Source organism: Colobus angolensis, unplaced genomic scaffold (genome assembly GCF_000951035.1).
Source record: "Colobus angolensis palliatus isolate OR3802 unplaced genomic scaffold, Cang.pa_1.0 Scaffold295, whole genome shotgun sequence".
Classification (NCBI taxonomy): domain Eukaryota; kingdom Metazoa; phylum Chordata; class Mammalia; order Primates; family Cercopithecidae; genus Colobus; species Colobus angolensis.
In genome coordinates this window covers 193680-203100 of record NW_012116210.1, presented here as the reverse complement: position 1 = coordinate 203100, position 9421 = coordinate 193680, and the positions used below count along the sequence as shown (strand labels likewise).

At 42.4% G+C, this 9421-nt stretch overlaps 1 protein-coding gene across 1 annotated transcript in view; it reads right to left on the bottom strand.

Annotated features, from left to right (window-relative positions):
- Positions 1-860: 860 nt before the first annotated feature.
- Positions 861-9421, bottom strand: part of LOC105516923 (metastasis suppressor protein 1-like) — a 33291-nt gene continuing 24730 nt past the window's right edge. The window contains exons 2-4 of the mRNA XM_011949269.1: positions 6869-6930; positions 2251-2324; positions 861-967 (exon numbers count right to left, since the gene is read on the bottom strand). Coding sequence (XP_011804659.1) covers positions 936-967; positions 2251-2324; positions 6869-6930 — 168 coding nt within the window. The 3' untranslated portion in view covers positions 861-935. The remainder of the gene's footprint in view (positions 968-2250; positions 2325-6868; positions 6931-9421) is intronic.

Below are 9421 nucleotides of genomic sequence, written 5' to 3'. Positions count from 1 at the left end.
ATAGGATCCATCCAAGAATTAAACATTAAAATATAAAAACATTATTATCATAGAGCCTCAAACAAGCAATGCCAGATATCTAAGTCCCTTAAAACAGTAGAGCAGCTTTCTTTAAAAAAGACACATTCTGGGCCAGGCACAGTGGCTCACGCCTGTAATCCCAGCACTATGGGAGGCCGAGGTGGGCAGATCACTTGAGGTCAGGAGTTGGAAACTAGCCTGGCTAACATGGTGAAACTCCATCTCTACTAAAAATACAAAAATTAGTTGGGCATGGTGGCACATGCCTGTAATCCCAGCTACATGGGAGGTCGAGGCAGGAGAATTGCTTGAATCTGGGGAGGTGGAGGTTGCAGTGAGCCAAGACTGCACCACTGCATTTCAGCCTGAGAGGCAGCGTGAGATTCTGCCGGGGGGGAAAAAAAAAACCTATTCTGATGGCTATTACAGAAAGATATCAATATGGCTGGCAAGTCCAGTTCCAGACACTGCTGAAGTAGAAGAAAATATAAAATGCAATATTATTAACCCTGCAATGGTTTGCATGTTAAGTTCTTCTTTACGGCTGTATTTTCTCAAGTTTCCATAACAGACACACATAAGCTATGGAATTTTGTTAAAGGATTTTTAAAAAGATACTGGTTAAGATCCACACCAAGTTGACATACTGGATGAAGAAACCATGGTTCTAATTTCTCTGTTGCATTCCCCAAGTGAACGTTGTAAAACCCTGTTGGCATCCTGGAAATGAGAAATGTTACCTGCCCTAGGAAAACCTCCTCCACTCCCTGAGTTAATTGCTCACTGTTCTATATTCCCCAGCACTTTGTTCTACAACGATTACCATACCAAACATATTATTTCTATGCTGAAATTCTTTATTTACACATCTCATCTTCCCCACTCAATTGTAAGCCCCTCCAGGACAAGGAGAGTCATATTGCTTTTTGTGGTCCCATGATAGTGCCTGAAATAAAAGGAGTTTGTTCAATGAATGAGAAGGGTTCTTGCTGCAAATTCATTCAAATATTTAATTAAGCACCTGTGAAAAATGAGTATCACTGCACTGAAGGTACCCATCAGGTGGTTCGGAGAAACTTTCATGTGCCTGGGAGCAGTCCCCAACACTTGCCAACCCAAATTTACCCATGTCACCAAATTTACCAATGTCACCACGACAATGAAAAGAACAGGCCTATAGCTGCCAGTGCAACAAGGAGACCCAGAAAGACAACGCAAAGTAAGAGGCAGGAGAGAGTAGCTGCATTGCAAGGAAAAGGAAAGCACCCTCCTCCCTTTGAACAGGGGAACCATCTGTTACTGGTCATGTTGCATGCATTTCTTTTCTTTTCTTTTTTTTTTTTTTTGAGACAGAGTCTCACTGTTGCCCAGGCTGGAGTGCTAATTTTTGTATTTTTAGTAGAGATAGGGTTTCGCCATGTTGGCCAGGTTAGTCTCGAACTCCTGACCTCAAGTGATCTACCTCGGATCTCTTGCCTCGGCCTCCCAAAGTGCTGGGATTACAGGCATGAGCCACTGCACCCAACCATAATGTTGCATTTCTAAAGATGGTCAGGCATATGGGGCATTCATTTTCTTTTTATACTTTTCACATGTTATAAATAACCTTTCTATGATTCAGTACTTGCTGAAGCCATTAAATTTTTTTCATTGATTTAATAAATATACTTTAAACATCTCCTATGCTCTAGGCACTATGTTTTGGGGTTTCAGATGTGAAGAAGTCATAGTCTCTATCTCAACAGGTTTGCAGTCAAATGTGAGGGACACATAAATAGATATAACACAATGAGATCCTTATTTTAAAAGGGTTCCTCATTTTATGGAAACTCAGAAAAATGGTCTATCCAATCATTCATACTGCTTCCCATTCCACGAGCAAACAAGGAAAACCCATGTAAGGAGGAAAACACAAATTGCAACAAAGGCATAGCTCAAGGTTCCACAACCAGCACGTCATTAAAGTGATCAAAAAATCCATCAAGCCAACTCATGCAGAAACAGTGGTTCACTTTCTTCCTTTTTCATTCTTCTTCACATGTGCTTTATTATCCGGAAAACTAGTTGCAACTTCTAATATGTGGAATCCCACAGAGTTTTAAAAAATGGGAAAATACGAGTCAGCTCAGCTCTGAGAACTTAAGCTGCATCTTCTTGTGCAGCCACCCCAGGGGAAGAAACCACGTGCTGAATGCAGTTAACGCTGGGAGTCAGCCTCCATCTGCTTACCACGTGTGTTGGTGGCCATGTCCGCCACTTTCTGAAAGGCATCCAAGAAGGCAGCTGCTGCTACTACTGTTGTCCTGAAATGCAAACAGATAACAAAAGCATGAGGAATGTCTCTCCCTAGCAAATTCATTACTGCTCAAGGCCTAAAACCTCTGCTAAGGAGTACGTGTAACCTTCCTTCAGAAATAACTCAACTGAGCATGGACGACCATTGGCTTGTTGAACCCACTTTTTCCCAAGTACTCCACTCGAATAATATCCAGTTCATTTGGTGCTAAATGCTAGTAGCCCTTCCCATTCCATTTCATCTGACTGTATAAAACCATTACTAGGGCCAGGCATGGTGGCTCACCCCTGTATTCCTGGCACTTTGGGAGGCTGAGGCAGGTGGATTACTTGAGATCAGGAGTTCGAGACCGACCTAGCCAAGATGGTAAAACCCCATGTCTACTAAAAATACAAAAAATTAGCCAGGCATGGTGGCATGCACCTATAATCCCAGCTACTTGGGAGGCTCAGGCAGGAGAATCACTTGAGCCCAGGAGGCAGAGGTTGCAGTGAGCCGAGATCACGACACTGCACTCCAGCCTAGGTGACAGAGCAAGACTCTGTCTCAAAACAAAAAAACAAAAAAAAAAAACAAACAACAAAACCTATCATCAGGCAAAATTTTCTACAGGAGGAAAACAGAGGCATTTCTACCTAAAAGAAAAAATAAAACACTAAAAAATAGAAGTGGTAGAGGTGAAATTAATTTTGGAGTAGGAAAGCAATATATACATATGCACATCAGTTGGGGGAAGGAATCTGGGAGACAGATCATGTAGTTCAAACAGTTCGTTTTTAGGAACAGGAAAACGGAGGCCACAAATACAAGGCCACGAACACAGCCCTAGTTCATATCAGAGCTGGGCCAAGTATCCCAGCCTCATGACTCACAGGCTTAGGTTTGACTCACTATAAAACAAGATCCTGGCAGTGTGACTTTTCTCCCTAGATCTGGTTATAATGAAACTGAGATACTAATGTTTCAACCGAATCTGCCAAATTCCTACAAGTTGAGAATGGGGAGAAGATACTATAGTCATTTATGTCCTAGAAATTATTCTGGGCTCTTCATATTTTTTTGGACACAAGATGCTCTGAGCCCTCTGTGGTCTACTGGTTCCCAGAGTCATGACCTAAGGCACCATTCAGTGTAGTCAACACTCCAAGCCAGAGCCATGGATTCCACACAAACAAGTCCCAGAACTAGAATTCAAGGACTTTACAATCAAACTTGTAACTAAGTGTTAGTTTTCAAGTATTTCTTATATAACTCCAGTCTTTACTGAGCATTCCTAAGGATGCAAAGTTGCTGAAGGAAGAATAACAATAAGGACTTGAAAGGGAAGATTTCAAAACAGAGAAAAATGAAACAAGCTGTAGTGGCTCATGTCTGTAATCCCAGCACTTTGGAAAGCTGAGGTGGGAGGATCACTTGAGCTCAGGAGTTTGAGACCAGCCTGGGCAACATACTAAGACTCCATCTCTACAAAAAAAAAAAAAAAGTGTTTTTAAATTAGCCAGGCACAGTGGTGCATGCCTGTAGTCCCAGCTACTCAGGAGGCTGAGGCGGGATGACTACTTGAGCCCAGGAGGTCAAACGTGCAGTGAGCCATGGCTGCACCACTGTACTCCAGCCTAGGTGACAGAGCAATACCCTCTCTCAAAAAGAAAGAGAAAAGAAAAAAGAAAGAAAAAAGGAAAGGAATGGCCTTTAAACATAAGCAACAGTAGCTTTGAAACAAAAGGTTCCTGGAAGGTGCTGGAAGCAGATCCTGGGAAAATCTAGGCAACAGTCCCTTAGAGCCAAACTTCAAAATGAGGCCTGTTATTTTCCAGTAGAGCAACAAAACATTCTGCTCAAAATTTTTAAAAATAATGACATACACATACACAAAACCACTTTGAAGCATATTTTTTAAAGAGTTGACATCAAACACAAACCCTGGAAAAATTAGCTTTATCAAACATCTTGGGATTTATAAATAGCTGGTTCTGATTTACAATTAATATCTGACACAGTGGCTGGATTTATTCTCATCCAACTCAACGCGAATCATCCAAATTTAATGAACCAGCTGTAGAGGTGTCTTGTGTATTACACAGTCACCAGGGCTCCACTGAAAATTAGGATGGTGATCAATTTCGAGGCTTTGAAATGGCAGTCATATTTCACTGTCTGACATAGTCACAAGACATCTTGGCCCTCTCTGATGGGGCAGAGCAAACTTGTAACCAACAGAAACACAGAGGAGTGATTCAGCTTAAATATACCAAGCTCCTATGCCTCTTCTGCAATCTAAACTTCATCCTTTCTCTAATACACAAAATTAAACCATGTGCATGAGGCCCCTATATTGCTCTCAGCCCTGTACTATTAGTTTAACAAAATAATAAAGAAATGGTCCCTGCCTTCAGGACAAAATATTGTTTAATAATATAAAATGTACCCTGTACCAGTAGGGATAGGTTAAGATTACTTTAAATTTTACTTTATATGTTTAAGACAGCTGATCCGTCCATTACTTTAAGCTTTAAGATCCTCACTGATAAAAGGGGAAGATAACAATTTTCTTGGTCTACCCTGAAAGCCTGCCAGACAGTTAAATGAGGCTGAATCTTAAAAAAGTAGAGGGAAATATATTTAAATGTTTTACTGTACTACTACAGGAGGAGACCTCCCACAGGATGGAGATGAAGTTACCTAAAATAAATGGTAATCATGGCAGACATGGAGGTGGGAGTAGATACAGCTAAATAAGGTGAGGCTGGTGAAGGACTCAGGTGAGGAGCCCTGAATCCTGAGCAGGGGAGGAGGGATCTGATCCAGCAGAAAGTAATTACAAGCACTTAAGCAGGGCTTAAGTACAGGACTTGACTACTGGCGAAGATACGGTATTCCAAGTTCACTGTCCATCTGAGGCTCCAGTTCATGGATGGAAATCCCAGGCCCCAAACAAAACTGAAGGAATGAAAGAAAAAAGACGCACCCTTCCCAAGTTCTTTAGTCTACAGGACGCCATGGACCCTCCAGTCCCATGGCTAACACTCTGGGCAGTGACCCCTGGTGTCCACAGGCAAAGGCCTGAGAGCATCACATCACCCCTCTCCCACCTCTCTGTCGTCCACATGGCTATTTATCCTAGAAAACCCCTGTCTGCCCCGCTCTCTGAACCATCTTCCTCCATCCAAACCAGCCAATGTCATCCCCTAAATGCCGTGAACCAGGACCATCAAAATAATTCCTTTTTAAAATGTCCTGTCCTTCATGAAGCACCCACTAAGTGTAATTGCATCCCTTCGCCACAGTGATTTAAAAGGGTAGAGCTTTAACAAGAAGATGCCGACATACTTTCTATTTCATATCACATGATATGCGAACAAGCCGAGACTAGGCGATCACAGCCCCTTAGAGCTCAGCCCTGGATCTTGTTTAGGCAGCTTTATGGAGGCATAATTTACATACCATAAAATACACCCTTTTTCAGGGTATGAGTCAATGATTTTTACTAAATTTGGAGTTGTACAACCATTACCACAATCCAATCATAGAATATTTCCACCAACCCAAAAGATTCATCTTACCCACTTGTCACTCTCCTTCTTCACCCTATCCCCAGGCAACCACTAATTTACATCACTCTATAGATATGCTTTTGATAGATATTTCATGTAAATGGAATTATACAATAGTCAACACAAGGTTTTATTTTATTTTGTTATTTTATTTTATTTTAGACAGAGTCTTGCTCTTGTCACCCAGGCTGCAGTGCAATGGCATGATCTCGGTTCACTGCAACCTCCGCCTCCCAGGTTCAAGCGATTCTCCTGCCTCAGCCTCCCAAGTAGCTGGGATTACAGGCACCCGTTACCACGCCCAGCTAATTTTTGTATTTTTAGTAGAGACGGGGTTTTGCCATGTTGGCCAGTCTGGTCTTGAACTCCTGACCTTGTGACCCACCTACCTCAGTCTCCCAAAGTGCTGGGATTACAGGCATGAGCCACCGCACCAGTTTTAAACTCTAATGTGGAGTTAAAAAAAAACAACACAAGGTTTTAAACTCCATGTGGAGAGGCAGTAAGCAGAATGGAGGAGAACATGGACTCAAGCCAGAGAGCAAATCCTTGCTCCGCCATTTACTAGTGATGTGACTATGGATAAGCTATTTAACTTTCCTGTGCCTCAGTTTCCTCATCAGTAAAATGGGGATAATAATAGCATGTACCTCATGGGGTTATGAGATTTAAACAAGTTAACAAATGTCTGGCCCATAGCGAGCAACACAGAAATGTTACCTGTTGCTACCTTACATACAGTACCCACCTCATTTGACTCTCAAAATTCCTAAGGAAGGAGGCAAAGCAGACATGAATGAGTCCCATTTTACATATGGGAATCAGGGCCCAGGATATATGGCTACAGGTGATCATGCTCCAATCAGAACCCACCACATGCTTCCCTATCTGTAGTACTTCCTGAATCAACCCTAATCAATCTGTATTTTGGTCTGTCCCACTCCATCCTTGTCTGAGGATGTTGCCCTTTTCCTGTAGAACACATGCTTCTACTTACCGAAGCTGGGACTGCAGCTTTCCTGCTTTGTTTATGAAATCTTCCCAAACTGGATAGCTCCCCTGCGACAAATCAAAGACATCAGTAAGTCACACTGCGACAGACATCTGATTACTACATTAACAGAACACCCAATTCCAATCATGCAGGGAACAATCTGTGTATGTTCTCTTCCTTTGCAGGTCTGCGATATGTTTCCTGGATTCTATATACATGCATTGGCTCAGGAATCAGTTTAGAATGTGCTCAGTTCCTGTAATCTTACTACAAACATCAACTCAACTAGTTTGGCAGAACCTCACATATACACTTTTGAGTTGTTAGATGGTGGATCCAAATTTAAGGTGTACAGAACATGTAAGGCTGAACCACCTGCTCATGCAACGTGGCCCTGGCTGTTCTCCCCCTTGCCCCAAACAGCACAAGGGAGGGAACCAGAGTGATTAGGGAGCTTCCCCAGGACAGGTAGTTACAGAAAGCATTAATTAGACTATCAGAATCTCAAGGTTGGAAAGTTACCTAATGCAGCAGCTCATCTGATGGCTGAAGCCCAACACCTAGGGACAGCATAGCAACAGGTGGTTCCTCAACACACTTCAGCTAACAGGGAACTCATCACCTTCCCAGGGTAGCCCATTATCAGCCACCCTGTCCTTGATGTTCATGCAGTTCTAGCTGTAACCTTCTGGGAGCCCTCAGTTAAGATCAATAATCCTGCTTCCACATGAAGTCTTTTCAAAATTCAGTTTCACATCCAACCCCATTTCTCCCCGGGGACCCTGCTTCACACCCCGACAGCATCCCAGAGACACTCATCGTGTCTCTCTACTCTTCCTCTAAGTGTGGTGCACAGACACAAACTCAAATCTGCAGGTGCAAGTCCGACAGGGCAAAGCAGAGCAGGGACCGACATCTCCCTTCCTACACATGTTAAATTTATATCAAGATCAAACAGCCCACCAACCAAGAGGTGACTCAAAATCAACCCAGAAAAGGTGAAACAATGGGCTGAGAAGTGGTATGTGGCATTGATCATTTAAGTATAGAACTAAGGGCCGGGCGCCGTGGCTTACAGCTGTAATTCCAACACTTTAGGAGGCCAAGGTGGGTGGACCGCTTAAGGCCAGGAGATCGAGATCAGCCTGGCCAACGTGGTGAAATCCAGTCTCTACCAAAAATACAAAAATTAGCCAGGCATGGCGGCGCATGCCTGTGGTCCCAGCTACTCAGGAGGCTGAGGCATGAGAATCGCTTGAGCCTGGGAGACAGAGGTTATGGTGAGCTGAGATCACACCACTGCACTCCAGCCTGGGCAACAGAGCAAGGCTCTGTCTCAAAAAACAAAATAAAATAAAACAAAATAAAATAAAATAAAACAAAACTAAGACTAAACAACTGGGGATTATGTTTGCAGAATAGAGTGTAAATGTTATGAACCTTGACAAGGTAAAAACAATATATGCCACCTCTTGGTTTTCTTGTTAAGGAAAGGAGGAAGAAATTATAATGAGGTTAATCAACTCATCTTTCATTACAGAAGCCCAATGAAAACTGTCTAAAACTGCAACCCAGCTAAAACATAACAGTTTTACCTTCCTAATGGTATTAATCATCATTTTTCTTACCCTTAGAGCAGGTTCTCAGCCTCAACACTACGGACATTTGGGGCCAGAAAATTCTTTGTCTTGGGGGCTGTCCTGCACATTTAAGATGTTTAGCAGTATCCCTATCTTCCATTGACTAGATGCCGGTGTTCCCCCACCCCCTATTTGGGACAACCAAAAATGAGACATTGCCAGACGGCCCCTAGGGGACAAAATCACGCCCAGTCAAGAACCACTGCTTTAAGGCACATCTGAGAAATCAATTTAAATAAAGTGGTGAAGGACCAATTACAGTATTACTTCACTTCAGTTTCATTTTTTTCTGCTAAATAAGTACAACTAAGTATGCTTTTTCAAAAGATCATGCATAGCACTCATTATAACAAGGAACACCTTGTTATAGAATTGCCTATTTATATACTTCTGTAGCTGTCAATTCTGTCTGAAAATGTACATAGAGATATCTGGAAAACTGTCTACAAAATATTAAAACAGGTTACTTCTGGGAGTTAAAATCTGGACCAATGTGTTGCTTTCTCCTTTGTACTTTCCTTTATGGCTAGAGTCTTGTGAGTTTTCTTTATAAGGGTCATGTATCATTTTAATGAAAACAATAAAGTCACTACATTTTTTAAAACTTCAGATCAAATTAGAGGTTCTGGCAACAACAGCACCATGAATTTACAATCCACCCAAACTCTAAATTCTGTTTCACACATGCTGCTAGATCACATCCATCAGTTCTGCCTTCATGCATTTGATATCTGCTTGGCCCAAGTGCAGGTTTCTGGATTTATTCCTCTAAGTGGCAATTTGCCCCTGTGGAAAACTAAGTTACAGCTGGGCAAGAATCCTGGCTGGCTGGCTCCTGGCAGAGGCCCTTTGGTAGCTACACCTGAACTACTGTCAACCAACACCTGTATGAGGGTCTTGTTCCCATCCCCCCCAC